This window comes from Panthera onca, chromosome D4 (assembly GCF_046562875.1).
Source record: "Panthera onca isolate mPanOnc1 chromosome D4, mPanOnc1 haplotype 2, whole genome shotgun sequence".
Classification (NCBI taxonomy): Eukaryota; Metazoa; Chordata; class Mammalia; order Carnivora; family Felidae; genus Panthera; species Panthera onca.
This window is the reverse complement of record NC_138351.1, coordinates 87,088,854-87,113,779: the sequence shown is the minus strand read 5'-3', so window position 1 is coordinate 87,113,779 and position 24,926 is coordinate 87,088,854. Positions and strand designations below refer to the sequence as shown.

Here is a 24,926-nt window from a genome sequence, read left to right as displayed (position 1 = left end):
AGGCTGGGTCACACTGGGTAGTGGGGTGCGTGGGATTGGATCAGCACTTGGTCAAAGCTAGCGGTCTACTTTGGACCCCTTCAACGGCCCGCTCTCCTCTTGGGCTCTAAGAACAAGAGGGAATGACCCACCGTTGTCAGTTGAGAAGAGCGTCCATAGGCCCTCGCCTGAGTGGTGGGGAGGCCACCTACATGGCCTGACTGGGTGCAGAAGGCTGGGGCAGAGAGGCTATGTGCCTGTGTCTGCAAAATGGGGAAGCTGGCACCTGCCCGCTTTTGGGGTTTTGATCCAGCTCAGGGTTGTGGGGCTGATGAATGGCAGGATTCAAACTCAGGTGCACGTGACTCCAGAATCCTACTGCTAACCCTGACGCTTCCCCACTAAGCCTGAGTGGTTTGGCTGACCCCCTACCCCTTTTCCGATGTGGAGTTTCTGAAGCCCCCAGGGGGCTGTCCGTTCTGTACTTCCATGGGTCACTTGCTGATGCCAGCCTTTGCTCCTGGGCCAGCAGCAGGACTCCTATCGGCAGGGGAGCAGAGACGAGGTCTCGGGGCGGCCGGGGGCCCCCTCCCTCCACCCGCCCGCCCCCGCCCCCGCCCAGCCCTCCGGTGTCAGCACAGAGTGGCTGGCTTCTAGGAACTGGCTGCCGCCTCACCCTGTCACTGGCAGTGTCAGAGCCACAGCGAGCTGCTTCCCTGCACGCGGCCCTGAATTCCTGGCAGGAGCCCGATGCCGCTGGGCTGCCACGTTGGCCACGTTGCTGGGATGGGAGCTCGAGCGCCTCACAGCCCCTGGATGGACGCCTTGGCTGCTCCCTGGGGTGGGCCCCTCCCCGGGCGGCTGTGCTCTCTTCTCTTCGGGGAAGCGCAGGCAGATGTTGTGGATTTAAATTGTTTCCTTATTAGACTCTCGCCTCTCCCGGCCTGGGCTGGGTTTCATCAGCCGGGAACCTGGGTTGCATCACTGCGACCGACCGCTCGTTCCTCCGGGAACCCAGCCAAGGGCTGGAGATGATGGAGTGGGTGTGGCTGAGGAGGAGCAGGCTGGGCACCGTGACAGCACCCCCTTCCCCGGGGCTGCTGGACCAGCTGGGAGGGACTTAGGGGGTGCAACCTCGCTCTGCTTACCTGTCATTGTAGGGGCTAGATGGGAAGAATCCAGGGGCCAGCGTTCTCAGGAACCCAGGAGCACAGCTGGGGCTGAGGGGTCCCTGGGGTCCCACTCAGTCCTTGTGGATGTGCCCTCTCTTAGGTGGGGGCCCAGCTCCTGCATCGGAATCACAGGAGGGCGTGTTCCAAAAGTTCGGCCCGAGGCCCGCAGCAGTCGTTCTTCACTGGGTGACTTTGTCCCTGGGGAGACAGCTGGCGATGTCTAAAGACAGTTTTGGTGGTCCCAGCTGGCGTTGTACTCCCGGCAGGGTGCTGCTGAATATCCGACGATGCACAGGAGACCCCCCCCCCCACCCCCGCCCCCACAACCCAGAATTTCCATCTCGGGATGGCAGTGGTGCTGAGGTCCAGGCACCCTGCAGTCTGTAGCTCTGGCAGGGCCTGGGAATCTGCGTGACGAGCCAAGGAGTTTGCGGTGTTCACTCAAGCCCGAGAAGCCCTGTCCTACGGGGCCTTGCCTGTGGCCACGACTGAGCCACTCCCTGCCAGACTGGGGTTCCGTGCTGGCTGGCGGCGGTGGTCACGAGCCGGAGGCGCAGACGAGGCCAGGCGGCTGGGAGGGCGAGGTTCTGAGGCTGGGCGTGGGGTCACACCGGAGGCTGTTCCATGGGCTGCCCCACTGATACCCCGGGTTCCCTTCTCCCGACTCTCTGCTCCTCTGGTGACTGCTGGCTGTGCCACATCCTTGCTCCAGCTCCAGCGGGAGGCACCGAAGGGCCTAACCGGTTCCCATCTGCAAGGACCCTGGGGGCCGTGGACAGCCTGTGATCAGGAGGTGGCTCCCACCGCACCGATCCCTCGTCACCTGAGTGACGGGGACGCCGGGGCTGCTAAGGCTCTGGGATCTTGCTGCGCTTCCTGGGTCGTGATGCTGGTCTAGGCCGGGTGCCGGGGACGCGGCAGTGAGCCGACTTTGGGGAACCGTGGAGCCTGGCCTCTGAGGTGTCTCCTGCTGGGAGTCCCGAACTTCTCTGAGGGGCCGAGGATGGGGGCTCACTTTAACCTGGCCCGCCACTCCTCACAGCCTTCAAGTGGCTGGGGCCCGGGAAGAAGCACTTCCCGCCTCCCAGGTCCACTTCCTGCTTTTGAGGGGAACGGGCACGGGGAAGAAGTGAATCTGTGCTGTGATGTCGGGCCGCCTCAGACTAGCATCCTACCATGTTGTTCTGTGAGTTGGGACCTATCCTGCCCTTCTCTGGACCTCCGTTTCTTCATCTGTAAATTGGCAATGATAATGGCACACGCCTCATGGGATTGTGGTAAAATTCGGTTGGTCATGTATATGAAACACTCTCCTAGGGGCGCCTGGGTGGCTCAATCGGTTGAGCGTCCGACTTCGGCTCAGCTCATGATCTCACAGTTTGTGGTTCAAGCCCCGCGTCGGGCTCTGTGCCGACAGCTCAGAACCCGGAGCCTGCTTCAGATTCTGTGTCTCCCTCTCTCTCTGCCCCTCCCCTGCTCATGCTCTGTCTCTCTCTGTCTCAAAAATAAATAAAAACATCTTTAAAAAATTAAAAAAAAAAAAAAAACAACACTCTTCCTGTAGAACAAGCTCAGTGAACAGGATCTGATTTTACTATTGATTAAATTAAAGATGAGCCTGGAGGGGTGCGGGGGAAAGTGGTGAGAGTGAGAGTGAGAGTCGCGCTCTGCTCAGCTCTGTCCTGGGCTCTGGGGAGATAGTGGTGACAGATGAAATGCCATCATCATCTGCGTGAGGCCCCAGTGGTGGCCAGCTGCCTTGGTCTCTGACACACGGCAAGGCAGATACTAGGAAGACTCAGCCACACGCACCATGTTGACAGAATTCTCTGTGTTCCCCGTCCAGCTGATCAGGAGGAAGGAGCTGGACACGGCACCGCAGAGTCACCCTGTGACAGCCTCAGGCGGTGGGCAGTGTCACCCTTCTGCAGATGAAGAAGCCCGGGCTCCCTGAGACAGACCTCCTGGGGTCACTCACCAACCTGATCCCGCCCCTCCCTGGCCTTGTCCTATCTCTTCCTGGAAGCCACCCCTTTCCCTCTGGGTCTTCCTGGGCCGTTCCCATGACCTAGGACATCTCATCTAATCTTCACCTGGCCAACCTCACCTTGAGGTCCCAGCTCTGGTGTCACTGCCCCAGACCGGGTCAGGCCCCTGTCTGCACTCTCGGAGGCTGGTGGCAGTTATCGGTCACGTGTGTAGTGTCTGTCTCCCCCACTCAACTGGGGACACCCTCAGGAAGACTGCTCCCGTAGTGTCCCCACACCCACCTGGGGCCTCGTGCCAAGCCAGCACCCACAGTAAGTCTTTGTGGATACGTAATAGAGGCCCTGGGATTTGGGGCCAGGGGGGCTCCAAGGGAGTTCTGCTGGCCTGATGACAGCAGCCTGGTGCGGTGCTCTGTCCTATTTCAGGACAACCCAGAAATAACAGAATTCTGCCACTGGGATGGCCACAGTGGGCTGCGGTGGGTGGAGGGCTCACCCTGCCTCCTGGGATTTGGACATCTAATTGTATATCTTAAAGCTAAAAACAAAACTCCCCTGAAAACCCAGTCTCTGTAATTACCTATCCCTGGCAGCATGGCTCTGGGTACTCATGCCTGAAACCCTAGGCTTGGGGGGTGAGGGGCGCCTGGTCCTGAAGGAGGGCGAGTGTGGGCCCAGACCTTGAATCAGGGAGATGATTTTGCTTTTGACCGCCCCTTCTGATCTCACGCCCTTTTCGCATTTCTCGGTTTGCATTTTGATTATAGAAATGATTCTTGGACAGAAATGAAGAAAACGGTCTTGGTCCCTCATCCCACCCCAGCCAGACCTGCTATGAGCTCTCTCCTTCCTTCAACCTGTCCCCTCATGCCAGCACACAGATGAATGAGAATGAGCCCCTTGCCCGGAAGCCCGGAGTCCAGGCTTCTGGATAGTCTCCTCTCTAGGCTTCATCGTCTTTTTAGTTCCATTTTCCCACCTATCCTGAGCCACGTCAGCAGGACAAGCGGAGGGGACGCGCAGTCCTGTATGGTTTTTGTTTTTTTTTTAATTCATTTATTTATTTGGGGGAGGGGCAGGGGTGGAGAGAGACCATCCCAAGCAGACCCCACACTGTCAGCATAGAGTCCGATACGGCGCTTGCAACCTTGAGATCACGACCTGAGCGGAAATCAAGAGTTGGCGCCCCAGTCCTGTTTTTTTTTTTTTTTTTTAATTTTTTTTTTCAACGTTTTTTATTTATTTTTGGGACAGAGAGAGACAGAGCATGAACGGGGGAGGGGCAGAGAGAGAGGGAGACACAGAATCAGAAACAGGCTCCAGGCTCTGAGCCATCAGCCCAGAGCCTGACGCGGGGCTCGAACTCACGGACCGCGAGATCGTGACCTGGCTGAAGTCGGACGCTTAACCAACTGCGCCACCCAGGCGCCCCCCCAGTCCTGTTTTCTTAACGAACATCTTATTTTGACTTTTCTCCCTAGATGTTCGTTGGTTTTAATTCTTTCACGCTCCCCATCATTCCGAGACAGGCGCTCACTGTGCCTCCTGTCATTGCCCATGTACGCGGAGGCCAAGGGTGCCTAGCCAGGCCCGGTCCCTGTCCCCGGGGCCCACAGTCCATCGAGGTAATAGCAGTGTCACGTGGCGCTCACCTGTCAGGGTCCTAGCCACCCATCAGGGGTCTCGCATGGGGCCTCTGCTATTGCCGGGGCTCGTTCGCCACGGTGGCTTTGTGGCCTCAGACGTCACTGCAATGCCGAGAACTCCCAGACGAGTTCATTTCCCCCTAGTTGCGCTTCTAAAAAAAAAGCCACCTTGATACTTCCAGTTCGGAAAGAAAAGGACACAGTTGCCCTTCCCCTCATGTCGTCTCTTTGTCCTTCCCTACCCACCTGTGCACACGTGGACGTCCATGATCAATGGCAGCTTGGGGCCATGATGCCCTCTCCAGTTTCGCCCCCACCGGCCCCCTTGCTTACTCTGCTCCGGCTACACTGGCCTCCTTGGCTTTGTTAAACATGTCAAGGGGCACCTGGGTGTCTCCAACTCTTGATTTCGGCTCAGGTCGCGAGCTCACGGTTCGTGAGTTTGAGCCCCACATCGAGCTCTGCGCAGACAGTACAGAGCCTGCTTGGGATTCTCTCTCCCTCTCTCTCTGCCCCTCCCCTGCTCGTGCTCTCTCCCTCTCTCTCTCCCTCTCTCTCTCAAAATAAATAAGCATTTTTAAAAAGTCTCTTTTTTTTTTTTTTTTAAATTTTTTTTTTAACGTTTATTTATTTTTGAGACAGAGAGAGACAGAGCACGAACAGGGGAGGGTCAGAGAGAGGGAGACACAGAATCTGAAACAGGCTCCAGGCTCTGAGCTGTCAGCACAGAACCCGACGCGGGGCTCGAACTCACGGACTGCGAGATCATGACCTGAGCCGAAGTCGGCCGCTTAACCGACCGAGCCACCCAGGCGCCCCTAAAAAGTCTCTTAAACATGTCAGGCACGCTCTCACCTCAGGGTCTCTGCACTTAAGCTCTTCCTCCTGCCTGGACGGCTTGTCCCCAGGGCGTGGGTCACTCTCATCTCCTTCAGCTCTTTGCTCAGATGTCACCTTCCCTGGTCACCTTTCTCTCACGCTCTCTCCGCCTGGGCACTGCCTGCTTCCTCACCTGGTCCCCTTTTTCCTCCACAGCACTTATGCCACCACCCGATATGTGTCTGCCCCATTTTGTCGGTCTCCTACTACCCACTGCCAGACTGTAAGTCCCTGGAGGGCAGGAATTTCTGTTTCGTTCAATGTTCGTATCCCCAGGGCCTTCAGCTCTACCTGGCAGCTACCAAGGGCTTAATAAAAGGTTTATGAGTGAATCAAGTCCCTGAGACTTCCACAAGCCCGGCCAGCTCCCCCCTGGGGCTCATGGCAACTGACTTGCTTGACATCCTCATTCCTGCCTTTTTTATGAACAGCCCTCCCCTGCCCCTGAGCCTGTGTTCATCTCCCTCCATCATCCCTCTCCTGAACCTGTGACTCCCTTCCACCCGACTAGGGGTGCCCGAGTCCCTCTCTCCAGAGGTGGCCATAGGGCCGAGTCCTGGCTGGGCCGTCTCTGGCTCTGTGACATGGGCTCTGGACACAGACGTGCTCCTCACAGCTCTGTGACTGCGGGTGGGTGACTCAACCTTTCTGAGCCTCACTCAGCGAGGATTGGCCACGATAGCATGCAACTTTCAGTGTCAAAGGGCTCCAGGTAGCACATGGCAGGCCCTCGGGAAATGGCCGCTGCTGGGTGTTTATTTTACCCTCCCTGTGCCCTCCTGGGGTGGGCCAGGGCGGAGGTGTGAGCCTCTCCCGTGGGAGTGGTGGCATTTAATAGTGTGTATTTAGAGCCCTGTGGAAACAAGGGGGTGGCCCAGCACTGATTCCGGTGAGCCCTGTCCTGGCCCACCTTCCTGCGGAGGGAGAGGAAGGCGCCTGTTACCTGAGCCTGGGAGGGCACCACGTGGCTTTCTCTGGTTCGGCCTGGCAGGCCCACAGGAACCCGGAGAGGGCCTCAGGCTTCCTGGCCGCTCGTTCCCAGGGCAGACTCACAAAGGGGCAGGGAGAGAGCCTACAATCCGATATCGGCTTTTGTTCCCAGACACTAATCCTAATTCCTTGGGGTGTTTCAACATGCCCGACACTGTGAGCGTTCTCCTCAGGTCTCCAGCAGCTGCTTCCAATGCCCGGGCTGAGTTGAGTGGAGGGGGGGCGAGTGGAGATCTGAGGGTCCACGTGGAAGCCATGGCCGGCCCCCAGCTTCCCATTTCAGGCTTGGGCCTCTGGCTGCTTTCCACCCTTCCACCCGCCTACTCCAGGGTTGCTCTCTGCCTGTGCCTAAAGCCATCGTGGCAAGACAGAGGCACCGTCAGAATAAGATTCAAAGACCTCACCCGGGCCCTTGAGGCCCCTCATGACACCTAACCCCCTGCTCCCTCACCAACCACATCCCCTCTGTTTTCTCCATTTTTCTCTTTTTATCCGACCTACCGTGTTTTTTGGTTTTTCACCTGTTTAAAGCACACAGTTCAGTGGCTTTTAGTCTCTTGACAGTGTTGTGCAGCCATCAGCACAGTCAATTTTAGAACATTTTCATCACCCCCAAACGGAAACGTCATACCCATTGGCAGTCCCTCGCTATTTTCTCCCGAATCCCCTAGCCCCTGGCAATCACCAACCTAGTCTTTCTATCTCTTAGCGATTTGCCCATTCTGGACGTCTCATGTAAGTGGGATCACACAACATGCAGTTCTTTGTGACTGGCTTCTTCATTTAGCGTATCACAAGGTTGAGCCACGGGGTAACAGGTGTTAAGTGCTTAATTTCTTCTGATTGCTGAGCAATAATTCCACTGAATGGATAGACCACGTTTTATGGATTCATTCACCGGCTGATGGATATTTGGGTAGCTTTCGCTTTTGAGCTGTTACGAATATCGCTGTATACACTCATGCGCAATCTGTTTTTTGTGGACATACGTTTCATTTCTGTTGGATATACACCTAGGAGTAGCATTGCTGAGTCATAAGGTAACTCTGAGTTGAATGTTTTGAGGACCTGCCAGATTGTTTTCCAAAGGGGGTGCACCGGTTTACATTCCCGCCAGCTGTGTAGGAGGGTTCCAGTGTCTCCACCCCCTCGCCATCACTTGTTATTATCGGTCTTGATTATAGCCTTCCCAGTGCGTATGAAGTGGTAACTCGTTACAGTTTTGATTTGTGTGTCCCTGATGGCTAATGATGTTGAGCAGCTGCTCATGTGCTTGTTGGCCATTTACGTATCTTCTTTGGAGAAATGTGTGTTCAGATCTTCTGCCCATTTTTAAATTGGGTTGTTTTTTACTGTTAAGTTGTAAGTGCCCTTTACATATTGGTTGGTGACAATTCCCTTGTGATGTATCTGGTCTGCAGATACTTTCCTTCATCTGTGGGTTGCCTTCTCACTATTGATTTATTTTTAATTTTTTTTAATGTTTATTTTTGAGAGAGGGAGAGAGAGCAGGGGAGGGGCAGAGAGAGGTGGAGAGACAGAATCCAAAGCAGGCTTCAGGCTCTGAGCTGTCAGCACGGAGCCCAATGCAGGGCTCAAACTCATGAACTGTGAGATCATGACCTGAGCCAAAGTTGGACGCTTAACTGATAGCCACCCAAACACCCCTAATGTTTGTTTATTTTTGATAGAGAGAGTGCGCGCGCGAGCGCACGCGCGCAAGTGGGGGCAGGGCAGAGAGAGAGGGAGACACAGAATCTAAAGCAAGGCTCCAGGCTCTGAGCTGTCAGCACAGAGCCCGACACAGGGCTTGAACCCATGAACCACAAGATCATGACCTGAGCTGAAGTCAGATGCTTAACTGACTGAGCCACTGTCTCACTTTCTTCATGGTGCCCTTTGAGTCACAAAAAAAGGCTAATTTTGATGAAATCCAGTATTTCTTTTTTTTATGTGTCTACACATTTTTTTAAATGTGTCTTCAATATTGAGAAAGCTGTTTCTTTTTTTAATATTTATTTTCTTTTTGAGAGAGAGAGTGTGTGTCAGCAAGGGAGGGGCAGAGAGATAGGGAGACACAGAATCTGAAGCAAGCTGCAGGTTCTGAGCTGTCAGCACAGAGCCTGACACGGGGCTTGAACTCACGAACCATGAGATCATGACCTGAGCTGAAGTCGGATGCTCAACCAACTGAGCTACCCAGGTGCCCCTGAAATCCAGTATTTCTATCTTTTTTTTGCCTGTTCTTTTGGTGTCCTATCTGAGAAACCCTTGCCTAATTCCAGATCACAAAGATTTATCCTGTATTTTTTTGAAGAATTTGATAATTTGGGCATTTTAAAAAAAGTTTTTATTTATTTATTTTGAGAGAGAGAGAGCAGGTACACAAGCTGGGGAGGGGCAGAGAGAAGGAGAGAGAATCCCAGGCAGGCTCCACACTGTCAGTACCGAGCACGATGTAGGACTCAAACTCACAAACGATGAAATCATGACCTGAGCCCGTCAGTCAGATGCTTAACCATCTTGAACCACCCAGGCGGTTAAGGGTTTGAGCTCTTAAATTTAGGTCTTTGATTCATATTGAGTTAGTTACTGTATGTGGTGTGAGACACGAGTCCTACATCATTCACTCGCACAGGAGTATCTCATTGTCCCAGCAACTTTTGTTAAAGACTATCCTCTTCCCCTACTGGCAGGCACCCTTGCTGAAAACCAATTGACCATAAACGTGAAGGTTTATTTCTGAGCTCTTAATTCCATTCCGATGATCTATGTGTCCATCCTTAGGCCAGAACCATCTTTTCTTGATTATGGTGGCTTTGTAGAAGTTTTGCAGTCAAAGACATTGAATCCTTTGATTTTGCTCTGTTCTGTTTTTTTCTAGATGCTTTGACTATTCTGGTTCCTTAAATTTCGAAGGTTTAGGGCCAATGTGTCAAATTTCTACAAAGAAGCCAGCTGAGATTGTGTTAAATTTTTAGATCGATTTGCTAGTATTGTCATACCAAGATTAGATCTTTTGAAACATGACTGTAGGATGTGTTTCCATTTATTGAGATCTTCTTGAATTTCTTTCAATAATGTTTGGTAGTTTTCAGAGAATATATTTTGTACTTCTTTTGTTAAATTTGATTCTATTTATTGTGTTCTTTTTGGCTTTTCTGTAAATGGAATTATTTCCTTCATTTCATCGTGGATGTTCACTAGTATATAGAAATAATGGATTTTTGTTTACTGATCTTGTATCCTGAAACCTTGCTAAACTCTTGTATTCTGATAGTTTTTAGTGGATTCTTTGTGATTTTCTACATACAAGCTCAAATTATCTGCCAGTAAAGGTAATTCTAGTTCTTTCCGCCCACTACCATTTCTTTTTCTAGTTTGCTTGACCTCGTTTTTGTCCCACCACAATGTAAGTTGGTCACTGCGGTGGTCCCAGTGTGTAGGACAGGGACTGGCACGTATTTGAATGAATGGGTGGAACCAGCATGGTTGCGGCAGGGGCTGCTCCCCAGCCCAGGGCCCCTGCTCCCCCTGTGGCACCCGCTTCTTGAAGGTCCCTGCCACGTCCGCTGGGGGTTGGGCACTCTTCTCCCTCCCCCTCGTCTCTAGCCCCAACCTTTTCTGTTTGTGCCAGTACTGGGGCTGCAGGGAGTCGCTGGAACTCCCCTTCCTAACAAGGTCAGAGCACGTTGGGGACAGTCCCTCTGGACCCCCAGTGTCTTCATCACGCAAGACACGTCTCACGGACCTCCCCAGGCTGGGGCCTTTGAGGGACCTACTGATGCCTCCTGGTGCCCACAAGTCAGCGGGTGGCGTGCCTGTTTTGCCCATGAGGGTGGAGAGGTCGAGCTCTCGCTGAGTCACTCAGTGATCTGAGGGCCGTGAGCCCAGGTCTGCCTGACCCAAGTCCTGTTGTCCCTTGTCACGGCCCCGACAGGATGTAGGAGAAGCCTTGTAGAGTCCGGAGGGGGCTCCTCAGAGACGCTTGGCGCAGGGGTTTTCATAGCCAAGGAAACCAAAGTATATTTGTTCCTCACTCATGCTGTTTCCTCTGCCTGGAACTGTCTCCCCCACTGGCTACTCCCCTCTCTTCATTCCTGCCTGAGCTTGAATGTCACCCCCCTGCAAGTCAGTCATCTACCCTGACTCACCCTTCCCTCCACCCCCTCCTGGTGACACTGAGTCATCACCGGGGTAACTGTCACTGTCGGTCTGTGAATAAAGTCCACCACAGGCTCAGTGCCTGACTCATACTTGTCAGTCAGAGACACTGGTGGGGTCTCAGGTACATCGCAGGGCACTGCTGGCCCCAGAACCCTGGTGGGTTCCACCTGCCAGGCCTTCCCCGGCTCTGGGCCCTGTGAACCAAGGTGATGGCCAAATGCTTTGACTGTAGTCAGACAGTCCTGGGTTCAAATCCTGCACTGTCAGTCACTGGGGATGTGATCTGGGGCAGTCTCTTGGGGTCCCAGTGCCCTCAGCGGTAGAAGGGGGTGGCATAGAGCCTACTGTCTGAGGTCGTGCGAGAAGCAAACACGCCCCCGTTCCGATGATGCTCTGCTTGCGCTGACCCTCCAACCTCAGGCCCCAGTCTGACAATTAACCTGTGATCCTCGGGTCCCCCGGGGTGTAGGGCGGTCACTTCCTCATGTGTCCACGTGGCTGTTCCTGTTAGATGGGATGATGAAGCAGGAGATAATGTCTCTCATGCTGTCCCTTCCCTTCCGTGGCCACCCCTTCCTGAGCCCGGGCTCTGCCAGGCAGGCTGCGGGGGGCCGGGGAGCTGTGCAGGGATGCAGACTCACCACTGCCACCCCAGGTCCTGCCGGTCAGCTGGGAGAGGCTGGGGGAGCTCCTGGCATTGCTCTGGCTCCCAGGGCACGAAGCATTTCCCTATTAAGGGTGTTGCGGGTTTTGGTGTGGTGATACTTCCCAGGTGCAGCAGGAGTGTGGGCTGGAAGGCCAGACCCCCAGTTAGTGTCAGGGAAGCCGAGGACCCCAAGGTGGTGTCTCAGGCGGTATGGTGAGAGTGACGCATGCAGCCCCTGGGGCCCATTGCTCAAGGTCAGGTCCCTGTTCTGCTGTGCCTGCGGTGGGCCTCGGGCCAGCATGCTAGCCCCCTGAGCTCCGGCGTCTGTGAATGTGGGATTGGGCTAAGGGTAGTAGCCGTCCCAGACAGCTGCTGGAAGGACGGGCGTGATCGTGGGTCTCTGACCCTGGGAGCAGCCCCACTAAAGTGCCGTGAGAGCTGCCCAGCACGTGTGAAGTGCGATCCGAGCGCTAGACATGGCTATTATTACTATCATTGTTGTTGTTAGTGGCAAAGAAATGGTCTCTGAAGGCCAACTGTTTTCTGTTTGGGCGACACTGGGCAGCTTACCTCGCTTTTCGTCTTCTGGGGAAGACTGTTGTGAGGGTCGGCCGAACAGGGGCCAGTGGGAGGTAATGGTAGAGGAAGGAGCCACAGGACAAGGGGAGGGGGCAGTGCTGGGAGCAGGGACAAGGAGTAGCTGCCTCCAGCCTGACCTCACCCCTACCTTGTGTTTTTTCACTTTTTATCACTTACTATTTTTGTTTTTGCAACACTTACACAAGCATGTTCTTGTTAGGAAAACACAGTCACTCTCTGATACAAAGTAAAAAGCCAGAGCTCCCCTCCTCCCTCTACTCCCTAAAGGCCAGCCCTGTCCCTGATACCTGTGCTGACCTGCCTGCTTGTGCTCACCTGTCTGTCTGCCCTGCAGGGAGGAGGTGCGGGAAAACTGCGTGCGGTGGCGGAAGAGGTTCACCTTCGTGTGTAAGATGAGCGCCAACCCGGCCACCGGCTTGCTGGACCCCTGCATCTTCCGTGTGTCGGTGCGCAAGGTGAGGCTGGGCTCCGGGCTGGGGCGGGGGGCTGCGGGCCCAAGGCCAAGGCGGCGGGTGTGAGGCCGCTGGTCCAGTGGCTTTAGGCCCATCCCCTGACCTGTCCCCTTGAGAGAGCATGGAATGAGTCGCTCTGCCCCTTGGCTTGTCTCCCCCCGCAGCAGTCAGATTTGGTGTGGGGTGGGAGGCACCTGGGGAGATGCCCGAGATCACTTGGATTCCCCAGTTACGCTGCTGCTTGTGTCTCTGTCTCTCTGTGCAGGAGCTGAAAGGCGGGAAGGCTTATTCCAAGGTGAGTGGGGCTGTGAAGGGATAGTGGGGTGGAACAGGCATGAGAGAAGCTCCCAGAAGAACTTCCAGCCCCTTCTCTGCCCCGAACAGGAGACACTCAGCTCTGCATGAGATGTATTGTTTTTTGGAAATGTCTTTATTGATTGTCTTTGCACTTAATATAAAGGTCCCATGTGCTTGTCACAACACAAATGGCACAGAAGTTCGGAGTGAAAAGGGAAGTTTCCACCCCCTTCCCCTGTAGGCTTCCTCCCCAGATCCCATCCTTGGGTTCGTTAAGGTCTCTCCAGACCATTTAAGGAAAAGAAAGTTAGGAAATACACAGAGCAGCGAATAAAACATACGCGCGTGTGGGTCAGAGGAGTATGGAATGAGCTCCCCGTACGTGTACCTATGTGCATGCAGACAGTGGGATCTTTAAATACACAAAAGGGACTTGTTCTAAACAGATTCGACAGCGTGGTTTCCGCTTGCTGGTACACCGTGGGCATGTTTTCACATCCTCACAAATTCCTTTTGCCATCTAACAGAGGCAGCATCCCCTTGTACGGCTGGGTGCTGGGTACTCCGCCAGCCCCCGCTGTCGCACGTCTGTGTTGTTGCCATTTGCATGGCACCCCCTGGGAAAAGTGAGAAAAGGCGGCTCCGGAAGGGTCACCTCTGGCTTTGAATAAGCCTGCTCTGCCCTCGACCCCCTTCGTGGTGGGGACTCACAGCCCACCCTCTGTGGCCCCTGGGAGGCGGCCTGGTAGCAGGGGATGGGCTCAGTCCGGAGGGGAAATGCCTTTGCCTCACCTCGCCCTGCGTGGAAGGCGTGTCCCTTCCCACTGACCAGAGCTCAGGAAGCTCAGCATTCTGGGCTGTGCACTCTGCCCTGGGCAGGGTGGCTAGAACTGGGCTGTGGAAGGTGCCACCAGAGTGGAAATTTCTCCTGCCACTAATTCACATGGGCAGGGACAGCTGCCCGGAAGGAACTACTGGCAGACGCTTAGCAGGTGCCTGGCACGTGTCAGACCTGCAGGCCCTTCCCCTCTGTCCTGTAGTCAAACGCCCTCACCAGGCCCTGCTCCCGTTCTCCAGGGAAGGAAGCCGGGGCCCAGAGGGGCGGCTGGACTTGGTGCTGGTAGGGCCTGGTCTTGGGCCTGGCTCTGCGGGTTAGGCGGTGTGGGGCCCTGGGGAAGTCACTTATCCAGAACCTTAGTTTCCTTCTCTGCCAAACGGGGGTCCCTGTGACTTGATGGCAGGGCTAGGATGTGAACCCCCTAAACCTCTAATTCTAGCATGTGTGCCCCTAAACTCTGCCGTGGAGACTTGCATGCAGCAGGTGGTCAGTAAATGCCACTTGTTGCTTTGCTTGTCCCCCCCCCCCCCCAAGTCCCTAATCCTAGCACCCCCTGCCTTAACTCAGTTTCCTGCCCACAGGTCTGGAGACCTGGCTTCTATCGAAGGCTTTCTTAACTCCTACACTCTGTTCTCAAACGTTCTCCCACCTCCCTCTGTGTCTCTGGTGCCTCTCTCTGCGTCCCAGAACAGCCAGGTGTTCCCACCAGCCCCCCACTCCAACCTCCATGAGGGACTCCTGCCCTCCCACCTCCCCCCCACGCCATACCAAGTTCCCACGGGCCTTTCCTCCCCCCTGCGTGCTGGCCTGGCGGCTCCCACAGCACAGCCTTGTTTCCCAGGGAACAATGCCTCTGTGTCACAGACAACAATGTCCTTTCATCTCAGGCGCTGCCCTAGTGCACGCTGGGACGTGGCACAAAGGGCGCTTTGTGCGGCTCAGGGATGTGAGCCCCAGACCAGCCTCTGTCCTTGGGTGCCATTATGCAACACTCAGTCTGGGCTGTGGGGCGGGCCCGGGGGATCTGCCTGCCCCCCCCAACCTTGACAAGTTAACCCTTGTGCTGCCCGCTGTGCGCCCACACCCCCTGCAGCTTCCCACACTCTCCTCTGTCCCTCCCAGCTGGGCTTCGCCGACTTGAACCTGGCCGAGTTCGCAGGCTCAGGCTCCACAGTGCGCTGCTGCCTGCTGGAGGGATATGACACGAAGAACACCCGTCAGGACAACTCCATCCTCAAGGTACCAGGGTCCCCCACCACCTCTTCTGCCTCTTTTACTAAAGGAGCCCGGCAGACCTGCCCCCATCCTCTGGGGGGTTGTGAAAAATACGGATTCCTAGCCCAGACACTAGGAAGACGTGGTCCCAGGGTCAGGAAACCACCCTCAGAAGCCTGGCTCTGCCACTGGCCTCAGTTTCCCCATCTTTAATTGGGGGGCCGGTGGGGGGGGGACCCCAGCAGTCTCGTTAAGGGTTTGATGAGCACTTTTGGTGAGATGAGCATCCCCAGGTGTTTGCCACCTCGCATCTCATGACACCTGACAGCCCCATCGGGTGTGGTTTGGTCCCAGTTTTGCGTAGGAGGGGGTCAGGGCACAGAGGTCAGATCATTTGCCTGGGGGTCACAGGCAGAACTGATGCTTGGCCCCCAGCTGTTTGACTCCACGGTCCAGCTCCCAACCATTGCCCCATGTGACACCAGACTGCCTGAGCTCGCAGTGGAGGGTCAGTGTGGAAGAACTTGCCATCCCTTGAGCCAGGCAGACCGAGGTATTTCCTCCGAGAGCCCAGCCACAGGCAGGTTTCCGGCGGCCGGGGCAGCTCCCTCCCTCCAGGCAGCTGGCTCTCTGGCCTCTCAGGACAGAGCTATCTGGGCATCTGCCACGGCCAGCACACCTCTCTTCCTCGTCCCCACACCCTTCCACCCGATTGAGAAAACAGTCTTGTCCTAACCACACCTCTGCGAGCTGACCCAGCGGGAACGTGTTGTGCTTAAAGCAGAGCCAGGCAGAGGTGGTGGCCTGGGGTGCTGCAGCCCCTAGGCCCTTTGCAGAGACAACCAGAAGTACCCAAAAAGGTCCAGGCTAGTTGTGATGGGAGCCGGGACCTTTCAGTCTCACCCCACTGGCCCTGTGCACCCTTAGGCAAACCAGGGGGCCTAAGGGGGGGGTTGCAGGTGGCTGCAAAGCCAGCTGCCTCACATCCTGTCTGCAGGGCTTTGGGCCCTTACTTCCCTTGAGTCTGTGTCTGGGTCCTGCTTCCCTCTCCTACAGCCTGGGGCCATCACCTACTTTGTAGGCACTATCACAGCCAGGTGAAATAATTCATTAAAAAAAAAAAAAAGAAAAACAGTCTCAGGGGGTGCCTGGCTGGCTCAGTCTTAGAGCATGTGACACTTGATCTCTGGGTCATGAATTCGAGCCCCACATTGGGTGTCGAGCTTACTTAAAACAACAAAAAGCCTCAGCCCAACGATCTCCATTTTTGTCAGTGTTGGCACTGGGCTTATGAGTACCCATTTCTTTTTTTTTTTTTAATTTTTTTTTTTAATGTTTTATTTATTTTTGAGAGAGAGACAGAGTACGAGCGGGGGAGAGGCAGAGAGAACAGGAGACAGAATCCACAAAGCAGGCTCCAGGCTCTGAGCTGTCAGCACAGAGCCCGACGCGGGGCTTGAACTCACAAACTGTGAGATCATGACCCGAGCCAAAGTCGGATGCTTAACCTACTGAGCCACCCAGGCGCCCCTGAGTACCCATTTCTTACCCCATCTCCCTCTTCCTGTCGCTCTATCTCAGCCCAGACTTGGGGACCCAGCCTTGCCTTGTCTGGTCCATTGATCTCTGCCCAGGTGCATGATGTCAAACTTCTGATGGCTTCTTGCTTTCCTTTACTCAACACGCTTTCACCAAGCCCCCGCCGTCCGTGTTGGGCTCTCTGGGCACCCCATCTCCCACTCCCACCCACCATGTTGTGCCTGGTGAACCCCCTCCCTACCAGGTGGGCTTCGTGAGCCTCCCTCATGCCTGCCTGCCTGCCTGCCGTGTGGAGCTCGCATACCCTTGCCCACGTTAAGGCCATGAGTAGGCCCTGAGGCTGGAGAGGGACTGTAGCCCCCTCCTCGTCACAGTGTTAAAGTCACAGTAGCTAACTTTTTCTGCTTGCCCTCACTGTGTGCCTGGTGCCAAAGCATGCCAAGCCTCATCTCCCCGAGTCCCCTCCACTGTCTCAGGAGACGGGTGTCAGGAGCGGTTCTGTCCTCCACCCACGGAAACGGGGTCTCGGTGCGGTTCGGCGGCTTCGCCGGGGCCAGCGAGGGGCAGAGACGGGATCAGAGGCCAGCCCATCTGAAGCCAGAGCAGGTGGACCGCAGGGAGGCCCCTGGGCCGGGGGGTGGCCGTGGTGTGGCTGATCTCTCCCTCTGTGCAGGTCACCATCGGAATGCTCCTGCTCTCCGGAGACCCCTGCTTTAAGACGTGAGTGTGGGCACAGGCTGTGGGGGGCCACACAGGGACTCTTCCCACCTTGGGGCTCTTGGGCTCCCCTGTCTTTGACCCCGAACATGGGGCACCCCAGTCACAGCCATCTTTCCTCCCCAGGCCGCCGTCCACTGCCAAGTCCATCTCCGTCCCGGGCCAGGACTCTTCCCTGCAGCTGACGCGCAAGGGTGGTGGGACCGGCAGCGGCGGCGGTGGCACCAACTCCCTGACGGGATCCCGGCCCCCCAAGGCGAGGCCCACCATCCTCAGCTCAGGTGCCACTCTCCACCTGCCCTCCTCCTCCCTGTGGCCCAAGGCTCAGCTCAGTCTCCCCAGGTCCCAAGGGGGATGCTTGCTGAGAAGACAGAGGTGTTGGGATGGCGTTTACACCGGTCCATGCTTCCAGTGGGCCAAAGTCTCAGCCCCTCCTGCATGCCGGGCGCTGTGCTGGGCCCCCCAGGATCACAGCAGTGTCCTGACCTCGAGGCCCCGTCTTTCAGGAGAGACAGAAGTCAGTCCGGCGGTAAATAAGTCCATGTCACCTTCAGGTGTGACAAGAGCTGTGACGGGCACTGGAAGCATCTGCCTGGGAACAATCATGGAAGCCTCCCTGAAGAGGTGGCATTTGAGCCGAATCCGAGGTGTGGGGTGCGGGGCAATGTTCCTGGCAGAGGGATGTGCCGTGAGCGCTTCTCTCCCGCTTGCTGCCTGACCAGGACTGGCCATTTTGCCTCTCCAGTCTCAGCATCCTCCCCTGACTAATGGGATCAGCCATAGTAACTACATCCTGGGTTGCTTTGGAGATTACCCTTGCCTGGCACACAGTAGGTACTCTATATATTTCCCAGCACTGGCTTTCTATTAAATTACCGCTATTACTAACGTCATAAAAAGTGCAGATGCCTGAATCCCCAGAGGAGACAGCCTGGCCATTAGGATAAGGAAGGGCTACGGGAGAGGAGGCTCCAGCCTCCCCCGCCACCCCGTGTCTAGTGCTGTGCATGGTGAAGCGGGGCCCCTGAGTACCAGCCTTGTACAAGGACCCCGTCCCTGGGGGTGAGCCCGGAGCTGGGAGGCAGACTAAGCTGATTAGTGAGCAGGGCAGCACCTGCCGCCCTCATTTGCACCACGAGAGCAATTAGAGAGGGTGCTGGGCCTCCAGCAGCTCAGCGGAAGTTTGCTGAGTGATTCTACCCCCAGGGCGGCTGGGAGCAGAGAGGGCCCTGACCTCAAGGGCCAGCTTTCTTCCGCTCCCATTTTTCCTGTAGACTCAGTCAGGTAAGGCCTAGAACTGAAAGCCCGCCTCGGGCTGGAAACTGCTCACAAGGTTAAGGGCTTCCCTGTGCCATCGCTCTCTCCAGCTTCTGGACCAGGCCACCCCAGTGTAGACGGTGCCTGTTGTACCGAGAAGAGGTGCCTCTCCCAGGCAGGGTGGGGATTTGAGCCCCCACGTGCCTCTTAACTGGTTTTCTACCCATCTCCTCCTGCAACCCCCACCCCATCTGCAGAGCACCTGTTTTGAGAAGCCCTGTGGCTTTGGGTGGGGACACAGGCAGGACTGGGGTCCAGCCTGTGGCCTGGTGTGCTGTTCTCTGAGGAGGAGATGGACGAGATGAGTCCTTCCTTCCTGTGACCAGAACTGGCGGGCAGGCACTCGTGGAGCCCTGAGTGGATCCCGCCTGGGCCCCTTGTGCCTCCTGCTGGCGAGTGCCAACAAGTTTGTTTCCGAAGTTGGGCTTATGGGTGACTTGTGACAGGACTGTCAGCCACTCCCCATTCCCCTTATTCCTTCCACTCTGGCTCTACTGACCTAGGCTCATTAAAGCCTCGGGGCCTTTGCTTCTGCTGTTCCTCTGTGTGGAAGGTTCTTTCCCTGATGCTTTATGTGGCTCGTTCCCTCCCATGCCTCCTGAAGGCCTCCCATTAAGGCCCTCTCCTCAGAGAAGACTTCCCTGATCCCAGACTGGGTCAGACCCCCACACACACTGCTCCCTGTTCTGTAACACGCACCTCAGTTGTGGTTAATTGTGGGTCATTATTCAACATTCTCCCTTCCCACTGGCCTGTGATATCATCTCCCATCTACGGCCCCCGGTAGAGAACCCTGTGCAGAGGTGGTCCCCACGGATGTTTGTGGAATGGACAGACCTGGGCTCCAGCGGTGAACTGTGGCGGCAGTAGAACTCAGCTTTTCGTCTGTTAAATGGGAAACCCTCAGTGCGCCCCCCACCCCCCACCCTGACCCAGTGAGAGGACGTGTGTGAATGGCAGGGGCCGGCACCGCTGGTAAGCCTGTCTCCTCCCCACCTTCCAGGGGTGCCAGAGGAGGCCGAACAGAACCTGTCCAGCCCCGAGGAGGTGTTCCACTCCGGTCACTCCCGCAACTCCAGCTACGCCAGTCAGCAGTCCAAGATCTCTGGTGAGTGCCCGCCTGGCTCCATGCCCCTGGCCCTCCACCTCCCTGGCTGGCCCCTGTAACGAGCCTCCCCAAACGCCCACCAGGCTACAGCACAGAACACTCGCGCTCCTCCAGCCTCTCGGACTTGACGCACCGCCGCAACACGTCGACGAGCAGCAGCGCCTCGGGCGGCCTCAGCATGACTGTGGAGGGCCCCGAGGGCGGGGAGCGGGAGCACCGGCCCCCCGAGAAGCCGCCGCGGCCGCCCCGGCCCCCGCATCTGTCTGACCGTTCGTTTCGGTGAGCACAGCGCTCCTGGAGAGCATACCCGTCTCAGGGGCACCCTGGACCTCTGCTTCTTTACCTGTGACACGGGGACAGCAGGGTCCCCCACCCCAGAGGGTTGGATGGTGACGATTCAGCCAGTGGATGTACCTGCAAGGCATGGCCTGGGCCTGGCATGCACGTGCTGTCGTGTGTGCCTTGGTGTACCTAGGTCCCTGGTCTACACGCCGTGCAGCCTCTCGGAGGCTACGAGGTTAGGTAACCTCTCAGAGCCTCCGGGTCGGCATCCATAAAACCAGGTCATGGCACCTGCCCTGCGGGCCGAGGTGAGGGCTGAAGGAACACAGTTGGGATCACATCCTCACGTGCACTCAGAGCAGCCTCAGTGCTGCAGGTGCTCCGGTGTCCTCCTTGTGCCTGTCGCTGGCCGGACTGCTGTGACTCTGCCCTGCTTTGCCCCACCCCAGGCGGAAGAAGGACTCCGTGGAGAGTCACCCGACCTGGGTGGATGACACTCGGATCGACGCAGATGACATCGTGGAGAAGATCATGCAAAGCCAAGACTTTACAGACGGCAGCAACACTGAGGGTGAGCTGCCGGCACGGGGAGGACCGGGGGACGATGTCACCTGTTCCAGGGGTCCCCTGGCTGCCCCTGCCCCACTCAGCCTCCATCCTCCCCTGTGTCCCCACAGACAGCAACCTCCGGCTGTTTGTGAGCCGTGATGGCTCTACCACGCTGAGTGGCATCCAGCTGGCCAACAGGTAAGGGTGACAGTTTGGGGATGGGTCACTAGGGTGGCCATGGGGAACAGGGGTGAGAGCAAGGTCTCTGCAGACACTGACCTGGCTTTGAATGCCGGTTCTTATCACCACGTTGTGACCTTGGACCAGTCACTTCTCTGAACCTCAGTTTCCTTATCCGTCAAATGGTGTGGACCACACCGTCTCCACCTAGAAACCTGGGACAACCTGCAGGGGCTGGTTCTGAGGGTTGCAAGGATAGCCTTGGAAAGTGCCTAGCATGGGGCTTGGCACACAGCAGGGGCTTTATCCATCTCTATTTTGCCGTCTGCTTTTCCCTTCCTTCTGGATCTGAGAACCCCTAAAAATGATGCTGCTGACTCATTTTATTTATTGAACAAATATTTATTGAGCACCAGCTATGCACCAAGCACTGAGCTAGGTGCTGGGGATGCAACAGTGAGCAGCACAGATCTGTGCCTGCCTAATGTTTACATATGAGGGGGTGGTAGGACCAAACTTGGGCTTCAGGTCTGCAGTTTATAGAGGGCCTTCTTGTGATCATTTATTTATTTGTAGCATGTTTACTGGCTCACTGAATGAACGAGCAGAGGAGCTTCCCGTGTGCAGGGTCGTCCTGAGGCCTTTCCCCCCGTTCCCGTGGGCCGGATGGGAAAGTGCACATCTAACATCTAGGTTCCGGGGTGTGGGGGGACGTGGCTGAGCTGCCCAGGCGCCCGGCACCTTCCCTCTGGTGCTGCTATGCTGACACCTGCTGGCTGAGGCTTGAAATTGCAGCTGCCTTTCCTGGTGGCTTCCTGGGCTGTCCCGGGTAAGGTGGGCAAGAGGAAAACAGGATGCCTCCTTGGAGGTTTGTAAACACCACCCCCTAACCCCCTATGACAGTGAGGATATGGGGGATGGGAGAAACCAATTTAATCAGGAGCAAGGTCTTAGCAGAGCTGCACCCCAAGCCCTGAATGTCCACGACCCTGTGGCTGGGTGGGCCTGGCTTCCGCGGGGGAAAAAAAAAGCCAACCAGGCTCCCTGACCTTCTGCTGTCTTCTTGGTAAGCCTCATGATCCCTCTGCACCTCAGTGCCTTCATCTGTCAAGTGGGGTGGAGTGAAGTCTTTCCCTGCCAGGGCTGCTATGAGGATGGGTGCAGCACACCCCCGAGTGTAAGCCACTGGTGCTCAGGAAGGGCTCAGGCGCGGCCCGTAGCAGCTCTGAGGTCCCACAGACTCCGATACTCACCATCTGTGTTGCCCTAGGCAGGTGACTCAACTTCCCTGAGCTTCGGTTTACCCCTCTGTGAAACAGGGCCAGTTAGTTACTGTGCCAACTCGTGGGGTGCTTACAAGGGCCTGCCCCGGAAGAGCGTCTAGGAGGATAAGCTGACCTGTTTCTCCCCTCCCCTCCCCTGCAGGGTCTCCTCTGGGGTCTATGAGCCTGTCGTAATCGAAAGCCATTGAGGAGCGGGCGTCCAGCCTGGAGAAGGGCCCTGCCTTCGCGGGCATCCAGGCCCGCAGCATTCCACGAGGGACCTTCCGCTTCGGATCACCTTCCGCGCCACATCTCATCTGTGCCTCCTCCGTGCACTCCAGCCCCGCTCCTGCCCCAAAGCATCATTCCACTGTCCTCCCATCCATGCCGGGACCCTCCTGGCCTGCCAGGCCCCGGGCACCACTGTGAATATTCTCCTCTGAACCACTAGGGGGGCAGGCCATGCAGGCCCACGAAGCAGGTGGACAAGACCAAGATGGCCGGGACTGCCCCGCTGGAGACCAATTGGGCCCCTCAGTGGGGACATGCAGTGGCATCTCCGCGCGGGGATGCCTGTGGCTGAAGGGCCTCTTGCCCCGTGTCCCTGCTCACCCCGGGAGCATTGGCTCAGCCGTGTCCTGGCAGGGCCTTGCTCCACCACCCCCTTGCCCTTGGGAGGGCCGGTCCACCCCCAGAGTCCCGCCACCATGGCTCCCTGACTGCTTAGTGCTTCAGCTGTCCCTTCCCTGTGTCCTGGGGGACCCGCTGGCGGCCTTCTCCTGGGAACCAAGACCACCCACGCTCCACATTGAGACCCCCTTCCCCCAACGAATGTTCTCCTGCTGCCCCGGCAGCCTGCACTTTGCACATGCTCGTCTCCAGCACAGCCCCCCTGGCCCTTGCCTGCCTTTCCCTTGAGCCCTTCGCAAGGATTCCCTGGCACTGCCTGCTGTGCAGCCAGCGCCTGCCTCTAGCGGTCCGGCTGGAACGTGGCACCGCCTCTCCCCCTGTTTAGCTCCAGCTCAGGCCTGAGCCCATGTTGAGAAAAGTCTGAGCATCGATGGTGGCTCACCTCTGCTCGGGGCTGGATCCTGAGCAGCTGGTTTCCTGTAGGAAGCCAGGGAAGGTGCCTCCCAAACCCTTAGAGGTTGAGAGTCTGGCTGGGCTGGGCTTGGCAAGCAAAGCCCCCTCTCCCTCCCCGCAGGGTCAGCTAGCCCAGGCTGGGGCCGATGCTGAGAGGCAGGTAGGCTGTGACCGGACTGGCCCGGAGCTGGCTTCCTGGCCAGAAAAGCCTCAGCCCTCCTCTGGAAGCATCCCTCTCTCTGGGCGAAGGCGAGGTGGGGAGCAGTCTGGCCCTGCCCCCACCCCTCGCTAAAGCCTCTGCTGTCTGCATCCCACCCCTCCCGTCTTCCTTACTTGCTTGAAAATGGGTTCTGGCTGCCAGCCAGTCCCTGGACAGACTTCCCTGCCACCCTGAAATTTCACTTATTTTGTGTGAACCCAGCAGGCTGGTGTTTACGTACTCCTATACCTTTTTTCTTTTTAACATTTCATTTCCTCTTTTCTTTCTTTTTCTTTCTTTCTCTTTCCTTTTTTTTTTTTTTTTTTTTTTTGAGTTCACAGTTTGGTATTTTCTCCTCCCCCCGGTGAGGGGAGGTGGTTCTGTTCTCTGCCCTACCTGCTGGCTGGGTCCCAGCAGGACTAGGGATCTAGATGGGGGGAGGGGGGGCAGGATACTGGTTCTCTCCCTGGTGGGGTGCAGGTGCCGGTGGGGCGTCCTCCCCAGGCTGGGAGGGCTCCTTGCCCTTATGCTCCAGCTGGCAAGAATTGGAGCCTTTGTCTTGGAACCTCCTGGCCTTGGGAGGGGAGCATTTCTAGGATTCGCTGTCATTGTTTTTAATCCCCTAACTCTTAGAAACTGAATGTGAGGAGGCTCTTGCTAAGACAGGACAGAGTACTTGCTGTGGCTGGAGAGGGCTCTGGTTAGCCCTGCGGGTCCCTTCCTGCCCCGCAGGCACCTGGCGCTTTACAAGGAAGCCGGCTGTGCAGTCTCCAGGTGAAGTGACCCCCAGAAAACGGGAGAGCCCTCTCCTTCCCTTCTGTGTCTGCGTGACCTCTGCCCAATGGGGAAGCGCGTTCAGGGTGTATTTGGGGTCTGGCTCAAAGTTCCGGGCTTCAGGCATAAAACAGCCAGTTCTGGTGCTGTTGGGACTCCCCCAAACCCCAGCCCCACCCAAGTCGAGGTCTGGGCTTGACAGACACCCCAGAAGCAGACAGAGCCTGCCACATTCTTCCATGCCAGTCTCTGGGCCAGGGTAATTGGACTGAGAATTCGGCCACATCCAAATTAACACTAGCTGGAGCCAGAGGCCTGGAGCCCTTTCTTCAATCTCTGGTCTTCTCAAGCTCGGTGAATTCCCGCCAGGCACCCACAGCTCCTGGACGTAAAATGCTATATATAGAGAAAGACTATATTAGAGATATTTTTGGAAAGGAATCAGTCTATGCAATGCCAGTTTGGAATCTTCTTGAAAGACAGTTTAACGTTTTTACTAGGAGATTTAAAGAAAATAAAAGTCTACAATATTTTTAGGTTATTTTTTTTGTGGTCACCCCAAACTGACCACATGGTGTGGTCTGCTGGGATGGAGATCTTCTGTGTTCTCCTCTCTCTTAGAGGGTTGAGCTGGGAAATGGGGGGGTGGGAGGGGGTATCTTTTTTTTTCTTTTGGTCTTTTTTTTTTTTTTTTTTTCTTTTTTAATCCCCTCCTTTCTAACAGAATGTTGCCGCCACCACCGCCCCTTATTCAGAAGGCTGTGTTTGTATCTCTGTCTCCCGGCTTCTGTTGTAGAAAATCACATTGTAAGGGGAAATCAGCCTAGTGTCAGTGTCTTGGTTGGGGGAAAAAAAATTAAATGTCGCAATTTTTGTTTGTTATGGCATGTTGGGTTTTGTTTGTTTCACCACGTGGTCAGCATCAGAAGAAAGCCAGATGTGCAGGTGGGCATCCGGGAATGGGGGAAGGTGTAGGTGGCCTGGGTTCTCCCTGTCCTGGCTGCCATCAAAATTATTACCACCTTTATTACTCCAGATTCCTGGGGA

General features: G+C 56.2%; 1 protein-coding gene across 1 annotated transcript in view; it reads left to right on the top strand.

Moving 5' to 3' along the window:
• The window catches only part of EEIG1 (estrogen-induced osteoclastogenesis regulator 1), a 35,967-nt gene extending 11,206 nt beyond the window's left edge, over positions 1 to 24,761 (top strand). Inside the window, exons 2-11 of the mRNA XM_060608541.3 lie at positions 12,402 to 12,522; positions 12,785 to 12,814; positions 14,777 to 14,893; positions 17,082 to 17,128; positions 17,252 to 17,406; positions 19,446 to 19,550; positions 19,634 to 19,829; positions 20,282 to 20,403; positions 20,510 to 20,579; positions 21,987 to 24,761. Of these exons, the coding sequence (XP_060464524.1) occupies positions 12,402 to 12,522; positions 12,785 to 12,814; positions 14,777 to 14,893; positions 17,082 to 17,128; positions 17,252 to 17,406; positions 19,446 to 19,550; positions 19,634 to 19,829; positions 20,282 to 20,403; positions 20,510 to 20,579; positions 21,987 to 22,032 (1,009 nt within the window). The 3' untranslated portion in view covers positions 22,033 to 24,761. The remainder of the gene's footprint in view (positions 1 to 12,401; positions 12,523 to 12,784; positions 12,815 to 14,776; positions 14,894 to 17,081; positions 17,129 to 17,251; positions 17,407 to 19,445; positions 19,551 to 19,633; positions 19,830 to 20,281; positions 20,404 to 20,509; positions 20,580 to 21,986) is intronic.
• Positions 24,762 to 24,926: the final 165 nt, after the last annotated feature.